Here is a 26,709-nt window from a genome sequence, read left to right as displayed (position 1 = left end):
TCAGGTAGACCCCAGATGGAGGACCGCCGCTAGAGATACCGCCACTAGTAGCCCCGTCCACCGTAGACTAGAGGCTGAGTTGCAGTAGGAGAAGTCACAGGAGCAGACCCGGCGGATGAGGACCCGGGTCGTGTAGGTCTCGCACGTGTTGGTCATGATGGTGTCGTTGGTGGCGCAGTTTCGGTGGAAGCTCTCGATCTCCCCTGGAAAAAAAAAAAAAAAAAAAAAAAAGAGGATTATGTTATAGGGAGGCTTCGCAGCTCCCCTTCCATACCGATTTATTTTGCATACTTCGCTTTTAACATTGCTGTCATGCTTTTTTTTTTTTTTTTATCGTTTTAATATGGATTGCAGCAAATCAGAGAATCATCAGTGTAATGTATGGAATAAATCGCTAAGGAAGAGGTGTTAAGGAGTCACCAAAATAGTTTTAATACGATCTATAAACTACACAGATAATTTTATCCCTTTTATGTGGTCTTGACTTAATATTATGAGAGAGAGAGAGAGAGAGAGAGAGAGAGAGAGAATCACCATGCATACGTAATGTGCTCCCAACCTGCATGAACAGCAGTCAGTGAAGGTTTGGTCTGTAATTTATTGGCATGAACTAATATTAACCATCTTTTAACCAGTATAGTATTTATAGATTTATCTCATTATCTTTTCTTTATCTTTATTTATTACAATTATTTTATAGAAGTTTATTTTTTAGCTACTTTAAAAATGTTCTTTAAAAATTCGTCTGATTCGTATTATCTATCTATAGTCAGACGCTTTAATCCCATAAGGGGTAGCCACAAACAAATCGCCTCCATGTAGCCCTGTCCCTTGTCATTACGCTGCCCTCTCCCAACTCACATCCCCTCTCCCGTATACCACTACACTCCACCCCACCATCTCATCCTCTGTCGGTCTCCAATTCGCCCTGTCCCCTGTCATTACGTTGCCCTCCCCTCCCACCTCACACCCGCTCTCTCATATACCTCTCCACTCCATCCCTCCATCTCATCCTCTGTCTACTCTCTACTCTTTATTTAATTTATTCATATTTTTAATTCTTTTTTATGAATTAATGATAAAACTGCTTAAAACTGTTTGTCAGAAATTCACTATACTTTGCATAAAAGTTCCCAATCATGTCAAAGCGTTCTGGTGGAGGTGAGGCCAAAAGTGGTCTGTTTTTTTATGTCACAGGTCAAGGCCAAACATCCCACAATGTTGACACGGGACTGTTGAAGAGGCGGCAGTTAAGGTTTACTTTGTTATTTCCGTATTTTTCCATCAATATTTTCGAAACTTTATTCTTCTACTTAGACACACACACACACACACACACACACACACACACACACACACACACACACACACACATGCACATAGAGAAAGAGAGAGAGAGAGAGAGAGTGAGAGAGAGAGAACAGCTAAAGAACTTCCGTATAAGCCCCAGTCACACTGCAGGTACGACTTGTCGCAAACCTGAAAATCTAGAAACCAGTCCCCGACCACGGAGGTCTCTGAGCAGTCGTGCCATCGATTGGCTACCGGTGGTCATCCAGTGTCCGTCCAGCGTCCATCTAGTGGGCGGCCGAACGGCGACCATGGCCAGGTACACACAGGTCAAGACACCGGCCGGTTGCTGGCAGGCCGCCAACGCCAAAAAACGGCGGCCGGTCCGCGTCCTGTTGCAGTTTAGACCGCGACTACTAGACCGACACCAGCTGCGGATTGGCCGGCGGCTGGTCTCGGTGCAACCCACCACCTGTCGCTTGACTAATCGGGGGCTGGACGGCGGCCGTACTTCAACCACCACCTCAGACAGGGGGCTTGTGGGCGACGGCTGCCGCAGTCCAGTCTTCACCTTGACAGAGTGCAGACGGCCACCGCACAGAGCAGGTGGCAACCAGCCTTCGTCTGGATGGCAACCACCGCTTAATAATCAGGTGTCGCCGACCAGTTGCAGTCCGTAAGCTGGCCAGACGCAGTCCAGCCGCCCACTGGGCGGCTTCCGTGCCACGACATCGGTGGTCGTGGGGAGGTTTTTCGTGCAGCACGAAAAACCTCGCGATGAGTTTTTGGTCGCCATGGTGGCCTGCGGCTAGACCGAGACATATGAAGACCAGTTGTAAACCTCACCAAAACCATCCACGACTTGCAGGTTGCGAGTGGTTGGCTATAAGTCGTACCTGCAGTGTGACGGGCCATACTTAGCCATATCTGTTGCATAAAGACTTCTCGCAAATGTCTTGCGTGTGTGGTCTGTAATATACACTAGCCGAAAGAGTCCACCCATCGGGCGGGCTTTTTCGACTAACTCCTGCGGAGGGCTGATTGGGTCTTCGGCCAACTTTTGAACATACAACTAATCCTAATAAATTATATACCAAAACACTCCCTGGATCATGCTGATTCAAAGTATGTATCATATGTCGGGGTAGACCTTAAAGGAGCCGAGTTTATAGGTAACAAACATACAAACACTCGCCTTTATTATTGTATAGATGTATCAGGTATGTATCCTCACTATATTCCTTGCAGCCTTCTAGTCTCTGTTATAACAGTCAAGTATATGTATGTATGTACGTACGTATATGTCCCGTATCACACATGTATCATCTATGTATGATGTATGTATCCTTGCTGTATCCAATAACAACAGTCCACGGCGCGGGTATGTATGTATGTATGTATCATGTATGTATCCTCGCTAAATCCAGTTATAACAATCCACGGTATGGGTTTGTATGTATGTATGTACAGCTCCGGACAGATGAAACGGCTACACCCCATCCACCAGCGACTTGGTTTGGGTCTCAGTGGTTCTGGTAACAGTTGCAGGTGGAGGGAGGGGGGATTTGGGAGGGTGAGGAGGGGAGAAATGTGGGCGGAGTTATATAGGGGGTAGTGTGGGAGGGTGAAGAAGCAGCACAGTCTGGCTGGTGGGAGGGGGAGACGAATGGTTGGGTAGCGGAGACGAGAGTCTGCTGGAGGGTAAGACAGGTGAGTGTGATTAGATGAAAAGAAATTACAAAAAATAAATTATTATAATATCTGCTGCATATATTGCATTTTATCTACTAAATAAAAACACTGTCTATTATTCACCACCGTATTTGGGTATCCTACTCATTATTATTATCCTTTGGATATTAGGCAATAAATAAAGATATTGGACGGTCTTTCGGACCCGAACCAATTTTTTCATAACTTTTTTCTTCAGCTATTTCCGTATTCCTATTATCCCTCGTGCTTGAAGTCCCCCTTTTTATCACTTTCTCCTACGCCCTACATTTTTTTTAGGCATAAGGCAGTTTAACTTTCTCTTTAAATAACCATATTTGTCAACAAATATTCCTTTCATTAATCTATTAAATTACCTGTTTTCTTTCAATATGCATTTGTCTAATAATGGGTGTTATACCTTAATTGGCGCCGCTATTTGATGTTTTGAATAAATTTGGTCTAAATTTACGCATATATTGCAGTCTCTCTCAAGTAGGCTGGCAACTTCACACATCCTCCCCCCTGCTTTCTCCTTCTCTCGCTACCCGTTCCCTCCTTTCCTTTTGTAGTACTGTTTATCTATTCTTTCTCATATTTTTAACCTCATTCCTTCTTACAAACTTTTAGTGCCATAGGAATTTCTCCCTTGTCACCTACAGTCCTACTACATGAAAGTGGAAAAAACTGCCATCGGGAAAAGAATAACTGGAAATTTATGGCGAAGGTTACGATATTAGTTATTTAGAATGAAAGTGTTGGCAGATACGCATTCTTGACGTGATTATCACAGCAACAGCATTTTGCCTTCATCAAACAGAAGGACTATAGGTTTCATGCATTACCTCCTTACGTCCAGCATTACTGTGCAGAACGCCATGTATAACACATTAAGGACCACAAGGACAGTACTGGTAGTCATCGTGATTCTCATGAATCTCTCCATAGGCTATTGAAAACAGTGCTTTATGCTCAACTTCGGAATTATGTTCTCATCATGGCAATGATAGGCAAAGATAATAAAAACAATATATACAACCAAATTATCATTTATTATACAACAAAGCTCAAACTGCCTCCGTGCTGCAGTCTCAAGGGTGTAACCAGCTCACACAATCACATGTAACCTGAAGAAATTAAATACATGATCCTATATATATATATATATATATATATATATATATATATATATATATATATATATATATATATATATATATATATATATATATATATATATTAATAACCATGAACAACACTGTTTGATCTAAAATTTATTGTGTTGGGTAAAGCAGAGGACACTAACTAGCATGGCAACCTACCACACGGAAACCACCATGTTGCACTACACGCCACAGAAACCGATGCACAGACCATGATATCAGCGAAAAGACTATGAGAAGAGTATTGCACGAACCAGGGTTGCATCACAGGACCCTAGCAAACGTTATGTTGACAAGCCAGAGGATTTTTGGAAGTGTGTCAATGAAGGCGCAACTGCTGGAGAAGGAATAATACTCGGTGAGTATTATTTCTGAGTTTTTCGCTTGTATAAACTAAACTATTCAGTCATACATGTCATAAAAATATATTAATAATTACTGCAGTGGGACAACCATTTTCGTTACAACGTCAGTCCATGCAGAGGAAATTACTTTGGGCATATAGGGTTACTCGATGTTAAATTTCATAAGTGTAGAGCCTGTATATATATATATATATATATATATATATATATATATATATAAGTATATATATATATATATATATATATATATATATATGATAAGGTATTTAATTTTTTTCAGGTAGCACGGAGGCAGTTTGAGCTTTGTTGTATAATAAATGATAATTTGGTTGTATATATTGTTTTTATTATCTTTGCCTATCATTGCCATGATGAGAACATAATTCCGAAGTTGAGCATAAAGCACTGTTTTCAATAGCCTATGGAGAGATTCATGAGAATCACGATGACTACCAGTACTGTCCTTGTGGTCCTTAATGTGTTATACATGGTGTTCTGCACAGTAATGCTGGACGTAAGGAGGTAATGCATGAAACCTATAGTCCTTCTGTTTGATGAAGGCGAAATGCTGTGGCTGTGATAATCACGTCAAGAATGCGTATCTGCCAACACTTTCATTCTAAATAACTAATATCGTAACCTTCGCCATAAATTTCCAGTTATTCTTTTCCCGATGGCAGTTTTTTCCACTTTCATGTAGTAGGACTGTAGGTGATAAGGGAGAAATTCCTATGGCACTAAAAGTTTGTAAGAAGGAATGAGGTTAAAAATATGAGAAAGAATAGATAAACAGTACTACAAAAGGAAAGGAGGGAACGGGTAGCGAGAGAAGGAGAAAGCAGGGGGGAGGATGTGTGAGGTTGCCAGCCTACTTGAGAGAGACTGCAATATATGCGTAAATTTAGACCAAATTTATTCAAAACATCAAATAGCGGCGCCAATTAAGGTATAACACCCATTATTAGACAAATGCATATTGAAAGAAAATAGGTAATTTAATAGATTAATGAAAGGAATATTTGTTGACAAATATGGTTATTTAAAGAGAAAGTTAAACTGCCTTATGCCTAAAAAAAAATGTAGGGCGTAGGAGAAAGTGATAAAAAGGGGGACTTCTAGCACGAGGGATAATAGGAATACGGAAATAGCTGAAGAAAAAAGTTATGAAAAAATTGGTTCAGGTCCGAAAGACCGTCCAATATCTTTATTTATTGCCTAATATCCAAAGGATAATAATAATGAGTAGGATACCCAAATACGGTGGTGAATAATAGGCAGTGTTTTTATTTAGTAGATAAAATGCAATATATGCAGCAGATATTATAATAATTCATTTTTTGTAATTTCTTTTCATCTAATCACACTCACCTGTCTTACCCTCCAGCAGACTCTCGTCTCCGCTACCCAACCATTCGTCTCCCCCTCCCACCAGCCAGACTGTGCTGCTTCTTCACCCTCCCACACTACCCCCTATATAACTCCGCCCACATTTCTCCCCTCCTCACCCTCCCAAATCCCCCCTCCCTCCACCTGCAACTGTTACCAGAACCACTGAGACCCAAACCAAGTCGCTGGTGGATGGGGTGTAGCCGTTTCATCTGTCCGGAGCTGTACATATATATGCATGTCTCCGTGTGTATAGCCTTCCCAGCGGACTCCAGCCCATTACCCTTATATGCTCAGCGTGATACAGCCCACGCTAGGAACACTGCCTACTGACGCTGATATACTAACATACTTACTTACCCTCATATACTAACGTACTTACCTACTTACTGATATACTAACCTACTTACATACTCTGATATACTAACATACTTACATACTTGTTTGTCAACTAACTTGGAGATATACTTACTCTGAATTTACGTACTTTGATATGCTAACATACTTACTCTGATACAATAACCTACTTACTCCCTGGCTTACTGGTCTACTTAGAGAAGGCATACTTACTCCGAACCTGCTTAAATACTCTGATATACTAATCTACTTACTTACTCTGATATAGTAACCTACTTACTGTACTTACTCTGATATACTAACCTACTTACTTACCCTGATATACTAACCTACTTACTTACCCTGATATACTAACCTACTTACTGTACTTATTCTGATAAACTAACCTACATACTTACTCTGATATACTAATCTACTTACTTACTCTGATATGCTGACCTACTTACCCTGATATACCAACCTACTTACCCTGATATACTAACCTACTTACCTTGATATACTAATCTACTTACTTTTTCTGATATACTAACGTACACTCAGGCATACTTATTGTGATACACTAATCTACTTATTCAGTGGCCTACTTACGCCAGTATACTCACCCCATCTAAGGCTTGTCTGTCTACTTAACTCAAGACCTACTTACCCTAATATACTAACTCGCTTAGAAACCTACTAACAATACTTACCAATCTACTCAAGCTTACTAACGGATCCACTCTACGCTGTTCTTCATTCTCTGTACTTACATGTAGAACTACTTCCAGATATTATATATATTCGTAGGTAGTTCCCCTATTTAATAACCTACATTATCATCATCACTATCAGCATCATCATCATATCACCATCATCATCATCATCAACATCATTACCATCATCATCATCGTCATCACCATCATCATCATTCTAAAACAGGACGAAAGCCTCTCATTATGTCCCCACTCTGACCTATTAGCTATTAGCCTGTTCCATCCAATCCCAGCAAATCTGCAATAACATCTCCCCATCTCCTCCTTTGTCTGCCTCTTCCTCTCACTCCATCTCTCAAACTTGTTCTCTGTCTTCCCCTTTCTCTCACTCCATCTCTCCATCTTGTTCTCTGCCTTCTCCTCTCACTTCACCTCTCCATCTTTTTCTTTGTCTGCCTCTTCCTCTCGCTCCATCTCTCCATCTTGTTCTCTGTCTGCTTCTTCCTCTCACTCCATCTCTCCATCTTGTTCTCTGTCTGCCTCTTCCTCCCACTCCATCTCTGGGCTGCCACTCAGTTACCCTGGTAGTCCATCTGTTATCTGTTCTACGAAGGACGTGACCTGCCCACATCCATTTATGCTTTTGGATTATACTGATTGTATCCTTTCCTCTCCACTATTGTCTTATCCACGAAGCTCTCTCTTTATCTCTCCATGTGATCCCTTATATAACCCTTCCCTTTCCCCTCTTAGAACCCTCCCTCTTCCCCTCTCAGAACTCCCCTCTTTCCCTCTTAGAACCTCCCTCTTCCCCTCTTAGAACCTTCCCTTTCCTCTCTTAGAACCCTTCCTCTTCCCCTCGTAGAACCCCCCTCTTCCCCTCTTAGAACCCTCCCTCTTCCCCTCTTAGCACTCCTAAATTAATTCTTTCTCCTTAACCAAAATGAAAAAAAAAAAAAAATAAAAGTATTCAGACTGAGGGCTTTAAAATCTCAAACTACTGTGGTAAAAGACGAAGTTGAAAAGTTTCAGTACTTTATCCATGAGGTGTAATAAAGGTATATTTGTTACCTTTACTCATTCACGATTTATTAAAGATTATTTTTTGGAGTATTATACTTCTCATTCTTTGTCTTCGTCATTATCATCATCATCATCATCATCATCATCATCGTCATAGTCATCATCATCCTTCTTCTTCATCATCATCATCATCATTACTTATTATTATTTTTATTATTATTATCAGTGTGTGATTGAATGGAAGGAGGTGTCATCGAGACTGATGTGGGTGAAAGCGAAATTTGAACGTGAGTTGTGGGTGTTTGTGAGTGCATATGGGCCTGGTAGTGAAAGGGATGAACAAGAGATGGAGTCTTTCTGGAATGATGTTGATGAGTGTCTGCAGAGTTTTGGAGCGAATGTGAATGTGGTAATGATGGGAGATCTGAATGCTAGAGTGGGAAATGTAGCAGTTGAAGGCGTAGTTGGTATGCATGGTGTGCCTGGAAGAAATGAAAATGGGGAACGAATGATAGCGATGTGTGTTGAGCGAGAGATGGTGATTGGGAATACGCTGTTTGAGAAGAAAGATATTTATAAGTATACATGGGTGAGACAGGAGGGTGGAAGGGTTGTTGATAGAGCCTTGATGGACTATGTGGTTGTGTCTAGGAATGTAATAGGAAGATTGTTGGATGTGAGAGTTCTGAGAGGGGAGGGTGGAGGTATGTCTGACCACTACTTGGTGGAGGGAAAGTTAAGAGTAGGTAAGAGATGGGTGAGAGCTAGGAGGGTTAGGTGTGGCAGGGAGGTTTTGAAAGTGAGTGAGTTGGATAAGAGAGAGAAAAAGATAGAGTATCAGGAGAAATTGAAAGATGAGTGGAACTCAGTGAAAGATCGGGAAAATGGCAGCGTGGAGGAGGAATGGCAGTTGTTTAAGAGTGCTGTGGTGGGGCATGCAGAAGAGGTGTGTGGTGTGAGACGTGTGGGTGGTGGTGTAAGAAAAAGAAGTGAATGGTGGTGCGAGGAAGTAAGTATGGCCGTGGCTGAGAAGAGACGTGCATATGAAGTGTGGCTGCAGAGGAAGGATGAGATGTCATATGAAAGGTATAAGGAAAAGAGGAATAGAGCGAGAAGGGCTGTGCGTGATGCTAAAGTGGCAGCAGATGAGAGGTGGGGTAGGCAGCTGACAGAGAATTTTCAACAGAATAAGAAAATGTTTTGGAAGGAGGTGAAAAGGGTGCGAAAGGGAGAGTCTGGGAAGGAAGAACGAGTAAAAGCAGAGGATGGAAGGATGTTAATTGAGATGGATGCAGTAAGGAAGAGATGGGCAGAGTATTTTGAAAGATTGTTAAATGTAGAGGAGGAAAGGGTGGCTGAGATTGTGGCAGATAGAAGGGTGCAAGGAATAAATGTGTTGGGAGAGTTGAATGATTCTTTGATCACGAAGGAGGAAGTGGAGAAGGCAGTAAAGGAGATGAAAACAGGGAAAGCTGCAGGTATGGATGGGTGTGCTGTGGAATGCCTGAAGGGTGGTGGAGTGACTATTGTTGACTGGTTAGTAAGATTATTGAATGTGTGCTTTGAGAAAGGTATGGTACCAATTGACTAGGCAAGTGCTTGTGTGGTCCCGTTGTATAAAGGCAAGGGTGATAAGTATGAATGTACTAGCTTTAGAGGTATAAGTCTGTTGAGTGTTGTAGGTAAAGTGTATGGTAGAGTGTTAATTATGAGAGTTAGAGAGGGTACAGAGGGAGTGATTAGTGATGAGCAGTGTGGCTTCAGGAGAGAGAGGGGATGCGTTGATCAGGTGTTTGCTGTGAGACAAGTGTGTGAAAAGTATTTAGCGAAAGGCAAGGATGTGTTTTGGGCATTTATGGATTTAGAGAAAGCGTATGATAGAATTGATAGGGAGGCTTTGTGGACTGTTTTAAGATTGTATGGACTTGATGGTAGGTTGCTAAAAGGGGTGAAAAGTTTTTATGTAAATAGTAGAGCGTGTGTAAGAGTGGGAAATTCTGTGAGTGATTGGTTTCCCGTGAGAGTGGGGCTGCGACAGGGATGTGTGATGTCGCCTTGGTTGTTTAATATTTACATGGATGGTGTTGTAAGGGAGGTGAATGCAAGAGTTTTAGGTGGTCTGAGTCTGGTAAATGTTGATGGAGGAGAGTGGAATCTGAAGCAGCTGCTGTTTGCAGATGATACTGCACTGGTGACTGATTCAGAGGAGAGATTGAGACAGTTGGTAGAGGAGTTTGGAAGGGTGTGTGAAAGGAGGAAATTGAAAGTAAATGAGAATAAGAGTAAAGTGATGAAGTGTACGAGGTTGATAGATGGTAGGGGGATGAATATAGTTTTGAATGGTGAGATGCTTGAGGAGGTAGATTGTTTTAAATATCTAGGGTCACATGTTGCTGTGGATGGAAGAATAGATGCAGAAGTGAAGTTTAGAATAAATGAAGTAGGAAAGATGCTGGGAGGAATGAAAAAAGTGTTTAAATGTCGTTCGCTTAGAATGGATGTAAAGAGAAGGCTGTATGAGGGTGTTGTGGTACCGACTGCGTTATATGGGGCTGAAACATGGAATATGGGTGTAGCAGAGAGGAAAAGTTTGAATGTAATGGAGATGAGATGTCTGAGGAGTATGGATCGAGTGCGAAATGATGAAGTGCGAAGGAGAACTGGAGTTGTTCGGGAGATGGCTGGTAGAGTTGAGCAGAGGGTGTTGCAATGGTTTGGGCATATGGAGAGAATGGATAATGAGCGATTGGTGAAAAAGATAACTAGATCTGATGTGAGAGGCGTAAGACTGAGAGGAAGACCACGAATAGGATGGATGGACAGTGTGAAGAGAGCGCTGGATGCGAGAGGGATGTCCGTTGAGCAAGGAAGAGTGGCTGTGCGTGACAGAAATAAATGGAGAGAAATTGTGAATGAATAAGTGATGACGCAGCCCTGAGGGGATATTCTCCCGCATTTGGTCTGATCAGCTAGTCAGGTCAGGTGCGGGTAAGGGGATGGGTCTGTTATGATGTGGCAGGGGTAAACCAGTTCAGCTGTCGGGCCCTGCTGTGGATGTCACTGCTTGCATTGCGCAGTTGACCCTTGTGCGGTGTGATGCGGTGAGGATCTGTCCGTTCTCCCCTTTGGGGCTAAGATGCGAATGAATGTGTTTGAATGGATGAGTAAATGGAGAGTGAGTCGTCCTGTCTCGGCTACCTCCCTTTCCTTGGGGGAAGCAGCCTAGGTATATAGATAGATAGATAGATTATCATTATTATTATTACTATTATTATTATTATTATTAGCTACAGTAGTAGCAGAAGCAGTAGCAGTAGCAGATGAAGTAATAGTAGTAGCAGTTGTAGTGGTAGCAGTTGTAGAAGTAATAATAATAATAATAACAGTAGTAGTAGTAGTAACAGTAGAAGCACCAGTACTAGCAGTAGCAGTGTCACGAATTGTCGCGATTCTGTATCTAAACAAACTCGTGACATTGAACTCTGGTGGAAAACCACTAATTCTAGTGGAATTTCCACTGTTTATCACTCAGTTTAACCGTTCCCGTATTCACCCGATCGGGAGTGTTTTCAGAACATTTTTCACTATTTCATAACTGATCGTCGTTGTGCGCGACATTATCACTTCGGTTGAGTGATTTATTGAGGGTGTGTATCGCTCACACTAATTCCGTTGGCTGTTAGCAAGCGCGGCCAGCACTTGCCCCTCTCTCATAATTTGAGGTCAGTCAGACTTTGTGCACCGTGAGAGCAGGTCATCGAGTTCCTGAAATCTCCACTCAGTGAGGTTCAGTGTGGTGGCAGCTTCCTTCCTACGTAACGACGCCCAGTTCATCCCGCCTAGCCCCTTTTTCTGAACAGTATTTCTTTTTGTTTTTTCTAGGCTTAAGAGTTTAGTTTAGCTTGTGAGTGAGCAAGTGAGTGTATTCTCTTTGATATTTTGAATTCATTTTGAAACATGTAACGTAAATTTATCTCACTGTAAATAATAAATTTTCAGTTCTTTTCTCTTGAGCTTAATGTAATGTAAACTCGTGTTTTATTTTCCCACATTAAGTTTATTTTACTTACCGCTCCTAGTTTGCATAACGCTTTGCATTATTCATAACTGGTATTTAGGCCAGTCCTTTTGCATCAAACTTAAATCCGTTGTGCCAACTTGGAGTTAATGCATCAACAAGAACCTGTTTATCATTCATAGCATTAGTTATTGATTGTCAGGGGTGGAGTCACTTTCTCCAGAGGCCAACAGTACTAACAAACATCGTGTGTGAGTAATTAGTCTCTGCTGTGTACTGGTGAGAAAGTTTATAAATTCTCGTCCTTCGAGAATCGGCGAAGGAAGCCGGCATAAAGTAAATATTGCTTGATATTCACAAGTCAATTCATTGTCTCTATTTTCAAGCAAAACTCATAACCTTTATTTAATTTTTAAATTCATAAAAAACCCGTGACATCTGGCGACCTCATTCCAGGATATCAACTCCTAGCTCTAAAGTTATTCACGAGATAATACTCACTCACTCATACTTAGATATTTATCATTAAAGTCTATAGGCACTATCTTACTGGTGTTTATTGATTCATTTCTATTAATTTTACATCATAGTTTTTACAATCAGTTGTTTTTTATTTTCTTTCTTTATCAGTTTTACTAGATAAAACTGGTCACCACTAACCTGTGCCTATATTCTTTACTCTTGATTATTGCCATTTTTCTGCAAAATAGCAGTCAGTACTTAGTCTTTAGTTTACTCAGACTGAGTTAGCATCATGTCTACCGACATCTATGCACAGGAAGCTAAAGATATGGGGCTTAGCGACCCCAAAGAAGTAAAAGAGTATGTCCTCTCTCGGTTTAGTTACGAGCAGCAACATGAGAATGATGCTCGCAAAGAGCGTCGAATTCAGCATGAGGAACGTGAAAAAGAACTTGAACACGAGTGACAACAATGCAAATACGAGCAAAAACAGTGCGAACTCGAGTTAGTACAAGAGCAAGAACAACGCGAATACGAGCAAGAACAGCGAGAGAGAGAACTTGAATGCGAGCGAGAACAACGTGAATACAAGCAAGAACAATGAGAGAGAGAATGTGAATGCGAGCGAGAACAACGAGAACACGAACGTGCCGAGCGTGAGGCACGTGAAAAACATGAACTTGAGATGTTGAAGCTCAAGCGAGACTCCTTGGCTTCATACACATCTGGTGTAGCTGACCCAAGCTCCACGAGCGCTCTCCCTGCACATGTTCTGGCGACCCCACACATCAAGCTTCCTCCATACAAGGAAGGCAAGTGAACTGAGCCATTCATAGCCCGTTTCGAAGATATGGCTCAGCTTTACCAGCTGGAAGAGGCAGCTAAGCGGCTTCAGTTTCTTAGCCTGTTTGAGGGCCCTGCCATCGATATTCTTCAGAGAATCCGTGGAGACAATCTCATGTATGAGATGATGAAGGCCGCACTCGTCAAAGCGTACGGTCTTACAGTTGACGACGCCAAGAGTCAGTTTATGAGGGTGCGTTTACAAGAAAAAGAGACTGCCGTTCAGTTTCTTGATTGGCTTACTGCTTACTTAGATGAGTGGATGGAGAAAGATGAAACTCCTTCCATGAGTGAGGGGATAATTGACCTTATGCTGCGCATGCAGCTAGAAAAGTCGTGGCCTGCCAAACTTATGGCTCAGCTTAAGATCTGCCAGGTAAGGGATTCAGCCAAATGGTGGAGAAGGCTGATGCATTCTTCACTGCATACGGGTATCAAACTCGTAAGCAGCATACCTGGAACAGGAAAGCTGATAAATCTGAGAAACCATCTCAGACTGAACCCCAGCAACAAGGCCGTTCTCAGAATAATGGCCAAGGTCCAAGCAAATCGCAGAGGAAGGACCAGGGCCAAAATACCCAGAAACCTAAATGGAAGTGGTATGACAAGCAGAACCCTAACCAGCAGCAGTACAGGTATTTCAAGCAGCAGCAGGGCAAGGACAAACCATGTAACCCTCAGTCAGGACAATCGACTTTAGTGTATCAGAGGCAGGATGCAAATGCAGTCTTCATTCCCCAACAAGCGCACAGTGGTGCCAACCCCACCAGTACAGGTACTTCCCCACAGTTCACTAGCTCCTCAACGACAGTGAACTCTCCATCTCTGGTGGTCAATGCTCCAGCTCATCAGATGGTGAGCACGACCCCTCAGGCATCAAGTTCTCAGGGAGCCACATTTGCTGCATCGTTTGTTCCGCAGTCTCACCAATGACTGGCTGCTACCTCCTCAGACCCTTCCACCAGTAACACTGCCTTTCTTGATCAGCCAGGGTTTGTGGGAGGCATTTCTGTAAATGTCCTGAGAGATAATGGATCCTCAGGTTGCTCTGTCAAGCAAAGTTAGTTTGGCCCAACGAGTACACGGGTAGGCAGAGCCAAGTTAGACTTATTGATGGATCAGTGAGATTGTTCCCTGAGGCACATATCCAGGTGGCATTTCCTTTCTACACTGGCTTGACAGCTGCTGTTGTCATGCCAGAGCCCTTGTTTGACCTCATTATAGGCAACATACCCGGGTCAAAATCAGTTGTGCCGTAGATGTTGCTACTCAGACTTCGGCTGTTGCAGTAACACGAGCCATGGCCAAATCAGTTATGCCGTAGATGTTGCTACTCAGACTTCGGCTGTTGCAGTAACACGAGCCATGGCCAAGGCTCTGAATCGTGTCACCCCGTTGACCATCACAACGCCGCAAGATTTGATTTGTAGTCAAGATGTTGTCCAAGAACAACAGTCTGACCTGATACTTGCCTCAGTGCATAAGAAGCTGGAGGGTAAAGTGATTCAGTATTCACAGGGAGGTCAAGCCGGTTCCTTCACAAGCAAGGATGTCTATACCGTGAGTCACAAACACCCCAGGGCAAGGTTCGACTGCAGTTTGTTGTTCCTGCTAAGTACCACCAAGCAGTGTTAGAATGGGGTCATTGTTCAGCCTCAGGAGGTCACCTGGGCAAAAGGAAAACCCAGGGCCATATCTGTGCTGACTTTTTCTGGCCAGGGATGGGACGAGAGATAGATAGTTTTGTGTGTTCCTGCAATGTGTGTCCACGTACCACTAATCAGGAACATGTCCTTCCTGTGCCGTTTGAAACCACACCCATAATCTCTGAGTCAGTTGAGAGACAGGGTAGTGGTGAAGCGGGTGCAGATCTGATGTCTCACCTGTTGGCCCTATAGGACACAGTATGTCCAGGGCCTGTACATACATATGTACCGTAAGTTAAGGGGGAAGTTCGAGAACCCCGTAGAGACAATCCGAGGCTGTGTATGAATTACCTTGTAGAACGTCTCGAGCTGTGGACTTTCTCAATAGGATTCCTGGAGAGTGACCTGCTCGAGACTACGTAGGGATTCTCAGCTTCTTGTCATTAATTGTAAGTGTAGAGCTAGTTTAACCAGTAAACTGGGTCCCGTTAGCGAATTGCAGTGTTTGATGTCCTGCACAGATGCCCAGTCTTTTCCCTCTTGACCACGTTCCCTGGTTAGTTTAGCGAATTGCAGCGTTTGATGTCCTACATAGACCCCCAATCTTTTCACTAATTAGGTTTAGGGTTTAACCAGTAAACTGGGTCCCTTTGGCGAATTGCAGAGTTTGATGTCCTGCACAGACACCCAGTCTTTTCGCTCTGACTACGTTTCCCGGTTAATAATGTAAATAGTGTACTTTTTGTAACATAAGTACTGATTGCTAGGCAGAGAGAGAGAAGTGACACTTTTGATGCTCCACCTTGATTGCTTTTGCAGGTGCGGCTGGCGGGTGCAGCATTGTCGAGCAGAACAGCTGATCGTCCCTGACATATGCTGCCGCCTCTTCTCTTCTGCCTCGTTGTCATTATTTAGTATTGATTTGTATTACGTAATTTTACACGTAGGTACAGTTACACCACAACTGTCAAACCTACACCGTGTATTACATACATCATGCTACATAACTTTTTGCTCAGTTTGACCTGAGTACAGGATTTTTCTCTGTTGTCGAGGAGTTTTTTCCTCAAGCTTGCTTCTGTTAATATAAATACGAGACTTTTTCGCTCACTGGCGACTGTGACTTTCTTCTGTAGCAGGATAGCACACACACCACAGTGTGAATCTTGTGTGACTGAGTTAGGATTTATATGTATGTAAATTGAAATTTTTTTTTTCCTGAAGGAAAAAAATTTTTGAGTTTGATGTGGCGTAATGTCACGAATTGGCGCGATTCTGTATCTAAACAAATTCGTGACATTGAACTCTGGTGGAAAACCACTAATTCTAGTGAAATTTCCACTGTTTATTGCTCAGTTTAACCATCCCTGTATTCACCCGATCGGGAGTGTTTTCAGAACATTTTTCACTGTTTCATAAGTGATTGTCCTTGTGCGCCACATTATCACCTCTGCTGAGTGATTTATTGTGGGTGTGTATCGCTCACACTAATTCCGTTGGGTGTTAACAACCGTGGACAGCACTCGCCCCTCTCTCATAATTTGAAGTCAGTCAGACTTTGTGCGCTATGAAAGCAGGTCGTTGAGTTCCTGAAATCTGCACTTAGTGTGATCCGGCGTAGAGGTTCAGAATGGTGGCAGCGCCCTTCCTATGTAATGACGCCCAGTTCATCCCGCCTAGCCCCCTTTTCTGAACAGTATTTCTTTTCGTTTTTCCTAGGCTTAAGAGTTTAGTTTAGCTTGTGAGTGAGCGAGTGAGTGTATTCTCTTTGTTATTTTGAATTCATTTTGAAACATGTAACATAATTTTATCTCATTGTAAATAATAAATTTTCAGTTCTTTTCTCTTGAGCTTAATGTAATATAAACTCGTGTTTTATTTTCCCAAATTAAGTTTATATTACTTACCGTTCCTAGTTTGCATAAAGTTTTGCATTATTCATAACTGGTACTTAGGCCAGTCCTTTTGCATCAAACTTAAATCCGTTGTGCCAACTTGGAGTTAATGCATCAACAAGAACCTGTTTATCATTCATAGCATTAGTTATTGATTGTCAGGGGTGGTTTCTCCAGAGGCCAACAGTACTAACAAACAGCGCGTGTGAGTAAGTAGTATCTGCTGTGTACTGTTGAGAAAGTTTATAAATTCTCGTCCTTCGAGAATCGGCAAAGTAAGCCGGCATAAAGTAAACATTGCTTGATATTCACGAGTCATCCTTGTCTCTATTGACAAGTTAACATTTAAAGTATTATTTAATATAAAATTCACAAAACCCCGTGACAAGCAGTAGTAGCAGCAATAACAACAACAACACTATTACCATTATTATCATCATCATTGTTATAACCTATACCACACAGTCTTCAATAACCAACTCTTACCCTAAAAAAAAAAAATAAAAAAAAAATACAGTATTAATAACCAAACCCAGACCACTTCACCATTTTTCGAGCGGCATATAAGTGAAGAAATTTACGCCCACTGCTCCTTCATGTATTTTTAAAGTTTTTCAGTACACCATAAACTTGAAGGGAGCGTGGTTAATTAAACTCATAACTCGAAAAAGGCCCCCACCAAGAAAGAAGAAAGAGAGAGAGAGAGAGAGAGAGAGAGAGAGAGAGAGAGAGAGAGAGTTGTCTCATCCGGTCTCATATACTGTATGGTTCAGAAACTCCCAATGAAGATCAGCCAAGCTATATGAAGTTTATCTATCTATCCATCTATCTATCTATCTTTCTGTCAATCTGTCCATCTATCTATCTATCTATCTAGAGTCCAGTGTGTGAGAAATTAGAGCTAGCTTCCATTCTCACCATTAATATCGTAGACGGTCACCGATTCACAGCCCAAGTCGCAGGATCCGGACTCGATCTGCTCCTCAGTGAAGTTGGCGTCCATGCAGCCGTCTATCCTCGAGCTGTTGCTTCGAGGAGAGTAGCTGCAGAGGAAACACTCCACGCTGAGGCCTGGACGGGCAGGAAAAGAAGGAAAATCAGGTAGGAAAATTGGGTAGGAAAATTGAGTAGGAAATCAAGAAAAATGTGATGATGATTATTTGGGGCAAGTTGCTGCAGAAGAAACACTCCACGCTGAGACCTGAGGGGGAGGAAATTGAGGAAAATCAGGTAGAAAATTTGGGTGGGAAATCAGAAAAATTTGGTAAGAAAATCAGGTAGGAAATCAGGAAAATATGGTAAGAAAATCGGGTACGAAATCAGGAAAATATGGTCAGAAAATCGGGTAGGAAATCAGGAAAATATGATCAGAATATCGGGTAGGAAATCAGGAAAATATGGTCAGAAAATCGGGTAGGAAATCAGGAAAATATGGTCAGAAAATTGGGTAGGAAATCAGGAAAATGTGATGACGATGATGATAATGATTCGAGGAAAGTAGACGAAACAGAAACACTCCACGCCAGACCTGTGGGGAAGAAAATGAGGAAAATATAGTATGAAAACTAAATATGACATCAGGAAAAATGTGGTGGTAAAATGTGGTGGTGGTGGTGGGGGTGAGGGTGGTGATGATGATGATGATGTGATGATGATGATGATGATCTGTTGCTTGGAGACGAGTGACTATATAAGAAATACTCCAATCTTAGTCCTGTGTGAGGAAAATGAGGAAAATAAGGTGGGAAAATTGGGTAGAATATCAGGAAAAATGTGGCGGTGGTGGTGGTGGTGGGAACTTGTTTGGAGGCGAGCAGCTGTATAAGAAACATTCCAGTCTTAGCCCTGCGTGAGTAAAACAAGAAAAACCAATAAGAAATTAACAGGAAAAATTATAACACAAAACTAAAATAGAAACGAATGATATTAAGTTTTGCGTCAAAGTGAGTGCAGTATCTTATTACGACACACACTACGTTTAGTCTTGTGTGAGGAAAATACGAAACATCGGATAGGAACATGGGAAAATGTGGCAGGAAAATCGATAATATGACACTAAAACTGAAACGACTAATGTGAACTACATTACTGCTTAAGGGGGAGTAACAGCGTAGAAAAAATATGAAAATTACATGGGAATATAGGAAAATAAGGCGACATAAAACATGAAGATAACACATGGAAACAGGTAATGGGTAAGAATATGTACTCCAGAGCTTCACCTGTAGGAAAAACAAGGAAAATCGCATTGTGATCTTGATTTCTGTAATACTGAGCTGAAAACGTGTAGGTTTCGTCAGGGGTTACCCTTTACCATCTGAGCCAAATTTGGTTAAAATCGGATGGATATCATTCATAAAATCAAAACCGGAATTATTCTCACGGTCGCCATGAAAATAGTTCCAGTCTTTTGATAAAAGTTCCGGCCATGCTGAAACGCAGAGTTTTTCACAAACACTAACCAAAATCAGTGTAACTGTTTATTAACTGTACACGATAAATTTCTCTAGATATGATACTGATCAGAGAAACACCAGGGTTAGAGGGCAGCCTAAAAATTGACTTCGCATAGTAACCTAGATATTTTGCTTATTGGTTTAAAAATTAGTAAGTTTCATCAAGGGCTTGCCGGCAACACCTCCACCAATTTTGGTTACGATCGGATAAAAAGTGTTTGTTATCTCATGGCAGGAACTATTCTCACTTCCACCACGAGAACAGTTCCGGCCCCGTGAGAATAGTTCTGGCCATGCTAAGAATATTTTTTTCCCCCGATTTTAACCAAATTTAGTGGAACGCTTCTGGGATGGTTCATGAAAAACTAAAGTAGGTCTGAGCAGGACAGGTCAAAGATCAAGGTTACAAGGGAAGCTCAAAGTTGATGTTTCGTCATGACCTTAATTTCTGACCTACAAATTTTTCACACACACACACACACACACACACACACACACACACACACACACACACAAACACACACACACACACACACACACACACACACACACACACACACACACACATACACACACACACACACACACACACACACACACACACACACACACACACACACACACACATTCTCCCATCCCCACCCACACCCACTCTCCCCCACCACCACCTCCAACCCCACTCTAACCCCCACCCCTTTCCCTCCACTTCCACATCCCCCTCCCTATCCCCTACCCCCATTTCACACAACATAAAAACTGCCTTCGTCTAAACAGCAGTCTCACCCCTTGCCCAGATAATTACAAGGCTCAGTGTAATGTAAACTGCTGATCGAGAAAGCCGGGCCCTTTACCTCGTTGCAAAGAACATAGTGAGGAATTAATCGCCTGACAGAGAAAAGGAGATTCCGCCTCCTGCAACACACGCAAGGCTCTGCAACACATGCCCAGGTTGCACGGGTTTATTTCTCCTTAGAGTTGGGGATTAAAAGCGAAGGTTAGAAGAATTCAGGATCACATAATTTTGGATGCAAACAGCAATGAACACCTTGATTTACTGAATGGAGTGTCTGGTGCTGGAGTGGGGGCCTTCTCGCGGTGGCACCCATATGACTATAGTTCTTTCACATTAACCTGGCCGAGATTTTCGTCCTATCGTAGCTTATTTCACGAAGGTCAGTGGTTGGAAACGACAATAATACGAGTTTACATCCTATCCGCAACACATCTTCGTGACTAGCATCATAATCTTGCGTTAATATGTTGTTACAATTTGCAGTTCAAGATGGAGAGATGGCAGTTTTAGGCCAAGTTAGAGTAAAACGAGTATAGTTTTTCTCTGCTGCTTGGTTATAAAAACATACCTCCCCTCCCCCTCTCCATGCCCACTGAAAGTAGGACGGTGGACTGCAAGAGGAGGGGAACTTAGGCCTGCAGTCCACCGGGTTCACGTTCAGATAAGCCTGGGATTACAGCTACTACAATTGCCAGGATTAGGGGATTATAGGCAGGGGTAAGAATATTCTAATTTATCCTGAATATTTTAGCTACTTAAACACGGTGGCGCGTCTCCTTGGTTGCTAATTCTTGCTGTTGTTAGGCGTAAGATCTCTGTAATAAAGAAAATATTACCGAAAACCTATATATAATTCAGTGATTCGCTGGGACTGGATGCAAGAGACTGAGAGAAAAAAAAATGAGAGGCCTTTGTTCTGCATTAGTCTGACTCAGCCTGATGATGATGATGATGATGATGATGATGGTGGTGGTGATAGTGATGATGATGATGATGATGATGATGATGATGATAATGATGATAATGGTGATGATAATGGTGATGATGATGATAAAGATGATGATAGAGATGATGATGATGATGATGATGATGATGATGATGATGATGATGATGATGATGATTATAATGACGTTCATTTTTCTGTGTTACTAAAAGATGAATTTTGAAGTAATTGTGTAGAGGAGTTTTAAAGGAGCTTAGTACAGCGTGTGTGTGTGTGTGTGTGTGTGTGTGTGTGTGTGTATGTGCTCGCTTTAAAAATATATATATATATATATATATATATATATATATATATATATATATATATATATATTTAAGAGTAGCCTGTGGAGTCACATGGAGAGACAGGCTGACGAATGAGGATATAAAGGAGCGTTGTGGTGTTGATGTGGATGTGATAGGAAGCGTTATGAGGAACACACTGAGGTGGTTTGGCCATGTGGAGAGGATGGAGGGTGAAAGACTGACGAAGAGAGTGTATGTGAGTGAGGTGGAGGGGGGAAGAGGGAGGGTAGCCCGCGGATGTGATGGAGGGATGGGGTGGAGAGGTATATGAGAGAGGGGTGTGTGAGTTGGGAACAGGTCAGTGAGATGGCTGGGGACAGGGCGACTTGGAGGCGATTTGTTTGTGGCCGCCCCAAACGGGATTGAGGCGTCTGGTAATATATATATATATATATATATATATATATATATATATATATATATATATATATATATATATATATATATATATATATATATATATATATGAGGATGAAGGAACCAAAGGCCACGAGCCTGCAAAATTGTTCCCTCCAAGGGAAAAAGAAAATACAAGAGAGAGCCAAATTCAAGATCCGATAATTTAGAGATGCCTGGACACACTGTGTTTGAAAGGCTGGAGAACATAGGAAGCAGGAAATACAGACAGAGGGAGACAGTTCCAGAGTTGACCTGTTTCATAAATGAAGGACTGGGAGTAACGGTTAACTCTTGCATTAAAGAGCTGGACAGAAAAGGGATGAGAGTTTGTTGCTAGACGGGTGCTACGCGCCCGTCGTAGAGGTGGAGGAATGCAGGCAGACAGTTCAGAGGAGCAGTGACCATTGAAGTAGCGATAGAAAGAGATAAAAATGCAACAGTACGGCGAAGAGACAGAGGTTGAAGGGAGTCAGTAAGAGGAGGAGAGTTAATGAGACGAAAAGCCTCTGACTCCACCCTATTGAGAAGAGCTGTATGTGGGGAGCCTACCCACACATGTGAGTTGTACTCCACAAAGGGGCGGATAAAACCCCTGTATAAAGTCAACAATTGTGCAGGGGTAAAGAAGGAACGAAGTCGGCTTGTCCTCTGTGTGCGTGTGCTGAGGCGAAATGTACTTTAGTTTTGAGTTGCAAATGTCAATCATCTGCTTCAGTTCTTTGCAACGCGGGGTTACAAGCAAGAAGGCAAACAATTAAGTCACTGAATATATTTGGCTGCTTGATTATGTGACGTGGTGTGTATGTGGAGAGAGAGAGAGAGAGAGAGAGAGAGAAATTCACATCCAAGGTACAAACGTAGACAAAAATAAGGTCTCCTAATATTTCACCTCTATTTCTCACTTTACTGGCTATTACTGTTAAGCAGCGAGAGGCATGGTATAATTCTCTGTCCATTTATATAAAAGTTCGCCTACTATTTCACCTCCTCTACTTCTCACTTTCCTCTGCTGGCTAGGATGAGGGAGACTTGGTTGAGAGGTCCTAGTAGGGTCAGAGGAGTCCAAACAAGGGCTTATATGGTCGAAGGGCGATGTAAGGTCACGTTCATTATCCTTGCCTTGTCCTCGATGTTCTTTGAGCCGCAGGGAAAATGGATCTGGCACGGACCTTCTGCAGGGGGACTGATGATAGGTGGGAGAGGCAAGGCTACGATTGCTCAAGGTTGTATCCAAATTCGTCACTGGGAATGCTTCACACAAAAACACACGAAAATGCTTGAACACACACACACACACACACACACACACACACACACACACACACACACACACTGCAGAAACGAACATAGTGAATTCAAATAAACTCCGAGCAGCGGGAAACGCATTATAAATAGAGGGGAGTGGCGGCATTTTTAAACTCTTACTGTCTCCACACGTTCTTATCCACACACAAAAACAAAAAGAAAGAAAGAAAGGAAAAGTAGCTAATTCAAACAAGATCAGAGCACTTGGGAACGTACAACAAACAGAGGTGAGAGGTGACATCGTTAATGCACTGGACACAGTCAAAAAATTACAATATATTCGTCTGGTGGAATACAAAACGCATAAAAACGTGAAAAAATGCAGGAAAATCACATAAAGCTTAGAAAGACAGGGAACGTACGGCATCAGGAGGTGAGAGGTGGCGTCGCAAAGCACAGGGCATCATCAAATAATATTCTAGTTATAATAAATTCGTCTGGTGGTATAAAAACACCTAAAAACGAGAAAAAATGCAGCAAAATCACATAAAACTCAGAAAGGCAGGGAACGTAGGACATACAGAGGTGAGAGGTGGCGTCATTTTAGCTCTGGTCGGCGTCATTTTCTGGTCTGCTCGCTTTGATATTAGTAGACCTGATTACCGGCGTGGAAAATGGTCTGTTTACGTCAGCTGAGCAATGAAATTAAAGTGTGCAGTACGTATGTTTGGGAGAGAGAGAGAGAGAGAGAGAGAGAGAGAGAGGATTTTGCTTTGAACGTGGTCTGGCTTTAATATTAATAGGAAGACTTCTGTTCTGTAATTACGAAAGTTTTAGAACAGAGAGAGAGAGAGAGAGAGAGAGAGAGAGAGAGAGAGAGAGAGCGATGCCACCTCTAAAACCAGTGAAGTGTTTTGGAATATGGTGGAAAATATAAGAATAAAACAGAAGGACTGAGAGCTAAAAAATGAAATAATCCTAACAAATGATAGAAAACAGACATAAAAAGAATAACTATTTTTAGAAGCAAGCGTGATCAATGTGACAAGAAAAATATTATTAGACAAAACAAGAAAATAAACAGCCAATACACCTGAGTTTGGGGTTTGGTAGTATGAATGACTGTCACGCTGAAATTATATGAATGTAAAAAACTAAGTCGGTTGTAAAAAAGAGTTGAGGAATATGGAGATAGTAATATATGTAGGCTATTAATTTAAAAAAGATAAGTCATTTGTAAAAAAGTGTTGTGGAATATGAAGATAATAAATGTACCAATGCAGAAAAATAATTCATTGTAAAAAAGTGTTAAGGAATAATGAAGATAGAAGGTAATGATGAAGAAAGGATAGGAGAAACCAAGGACGGCATTCAGGTGTGGTTAGGAAGCTTACTTAACTAACACCTCTTCCTTACCGAATTATTTCTGATTCTGCTCCATTATCATAGTCATGTGTGTCATTCATGTATGTCGACATTAAGAAGACGTAAGAAGATAAAGGGGATATGAATGGAAGAGAATACTGCTCTTAGTCCTCTCTTGGTCGCGCCTTCTCTAGTAACCTATTCCAGCTAAAGCCAGACAATTTCATTCAACTGAGAGAGAGAGAGAGAGAGAGAGAGAGAGAGAGAGAGAGAGAGAGACTATCTTTACTCCTACTCCATTACTCTCAGACTCTTTGGAATTCGAATCTGTGCCCGGAACACCCCGGGCTGGTGCATGATTGATGACTACAACGTGGTGATTCCCCCCCCCCCCGTTTTTTTTTTCTCTCTCTCTCTCTCTCTCGTTTCTTCCTGTAATACGTCTTCAAATTACTTTAAACATCTGTCTGTCTGTCTGTCTTACTGCGTCTAAGAACCAGGTTAATGAGAGGAACGTGAGATGGTCTTGGTTTTGTTCTGGATTTTGTTATTGTTGTTGTTGTTGGAGAACTTTGGGAAATAACACACAAGTACTTAATAACAAGACCTATATTCAGGGGATATGCTTTCCTGGTCCTACACCCACCTCACCCCCACCCCCTACCTCCCCCATCCCACCCCACCCTAACCCACCATACACTACCCCTCCCTACCCTACCCTACCCTACTCTTAACAACCCCACCCCACCCCACAACATCCCCACCCCAGCCCACCCCACCCCGACACTTTCATTCTCCTAATAACATCAAGACATCAAAACATCCTCACCTGTGTGGGGCTCGAATCCACCTCGGTACTGTAGGCCTAGAAGATGGCCGTCACGTAATTATGACTTTTTTCTTGTCGCGCACACACACACACACACACACACACACACACACACACACACACACACACACACACACAAACACCTATGATCTTCAGTCTTTTAAACGCAGTGTGTCCAGGCATCTCGATACGTACGGAGCTTGAATTTGTCTATCTGGTTATTTTGTTTTCATTTTCTTGGAGGGAACAGTCTTGCGAGTTTGTTGCCTTTGGTTCCTTCTTCCATTAAAAAATCTGGACTAAATTGGCTCCTTGGTTATTGTTTTTTATTTTATTTATTTCTTTAATGAGGGACGAATCTTTCGGGCAGGCCTTTGGCTCCTTCTTCCTTGCATAAAAAAAAAAAAAACTGGAATACCTGACATCCAGACTGATAAATTCTAAAATAAACAAGAAGCGGTGCCAAAGCATAGCAAACCCGGCCAGGGCAGTCAATTAAGTTCTGCCGTATAAACACAACAGGATATCTAGTCAAAGATGTCACATATCAGATTTGGAGTAAATCGGGTGAAAATTGACGATATTATGCCCATTTGAAATTTTTGGCCCGACCCACCTGACATTGACCCCTCTACCGCTAACTGGGGGAGGTGACCCCCCTGATGTAATGAGGCATGTTATTGGAAGCAGATTTGAAAGATGCACATTTAGATTTTGGTTTCATGTCGATGTGATGAATTTGAAAGGAGTTATGGAGAAAAAAAAAGATTCTTTTTTTTTATTTTAAAATTCATTTTACGTTCTTTGGCCCTACAACATGGGGTTTGGCCCAATTTGGCCCAAAATCTAATCAGGTGATCAGAAGGTCATAGCCCATCATCCCTGTAATTTTAGTCACAATCGCACCAGTAGCTTTCGCGTAAAAATGTTAACAGACAGACGGACAGACAGACACAGACAGACACAGACATAGACAAACAAACAAACAGATAAGCCGAGTGAAAACAATACCCGTCCCTGAGCCCTTCCGGGGCGGGGGCGAGTGCTGAAAATCGCATGGGTAACAAGAAAAAAAATGTTGAAAATTATTAAATAACGCCACCGAAACCAAAGAGAAAAAAATAAAAATCCGTTTAACCAATCTGAATATTTTTGAGCCTCCATGAACTTTTTTGACGTTGATGAGGCTGTGAAAGAAAACTACTGAATAATGCAGTATGTGTAGTTTTCTCATTCTTTAAGATTTCGAAATTGGTAATAAGGGCCATACAGGGGGGTGGGAATTTTTTGGAAACTTAGGGTTGTGAAAATTGGTGGAAAGAGAGAGAGAGAGAGAGAGAGAGAGAGAGAGAGAGAGAGAGAGAGAGAGTGAGTCACAGAAACCTAAGATTTTTTTTTCTTTTTTTTTAACTTACCCGGCGTTAGTAGCAGTGCCAGTGTGACCAGCAGGGTAGAAAGGGCCGCCCATAGCCACCGACCCGCCAT

General features: G+C 42.0%; 1 protein-coding gene across 1 annotated transcript; it reads right to left on the bottom strand.

Moving 5' to 3' along the window:
* Positions 1-26,709, bottom strand: LOC145418678 (uncharacterized). Its single transcript, XM_080287017.1, has 3 exons — positions 26,640-26,709; positions 17,769-17,921; positions 1-203 (listed from the first exon to the last, which is right to left on the bottom strand). Exons 1-3 carry the CDS (start codon positions 26,707-26,709, stop codon positions 1-3), a joined length of 426 nt encoding a protein of 141 aa, XP_080143143.1.

Source organism: Coenobita brevimanus, chromosome 116 (genome assembly GCF_032717465.1).
Source record: "Coenobita brevimanus isolate Jiangsu-jjx chromosome 116, ASM3271746v2, whole genome shotgun sequence".
Taxonomy (NCBI): domain Eukaryota; kingdom Metazoa; phylum Arthropoda; class Malacostraca; order Decapoda; family Coenobitidae; genus Coenobita; species Coenobita brevimanus.
Note: the sequence above shows the minus strand (reverse complement) of the source record. Positions and strands in the feature narration are given on the sequence as shown.

Bases quoted from the DNA above. Each gene is read 5' to 3' on its own strand.
- LOC145418678 (XM_080287017.1), bottom strand. From the start codon at position 26,709: ATGGCGGGTCGGTGGCTATGGGCGGCCCTTTCTACCCTGCTGGTCACA. The intron at 17,922-26,639 runs GTAAGTTAAAAA...CTGCCCGTCCAG, and splicing joins GGCACTGCTACTAACGCCGG to GCCTCAGCGTGGAGTGTTTC. The intron at 204-17,768 runs GTGAGAATGGAA...TTTTTTTTCCAG, and splicing joins GACCGTCTACGATATTAATG to GGGAGATCGAGAGCTTCCAC.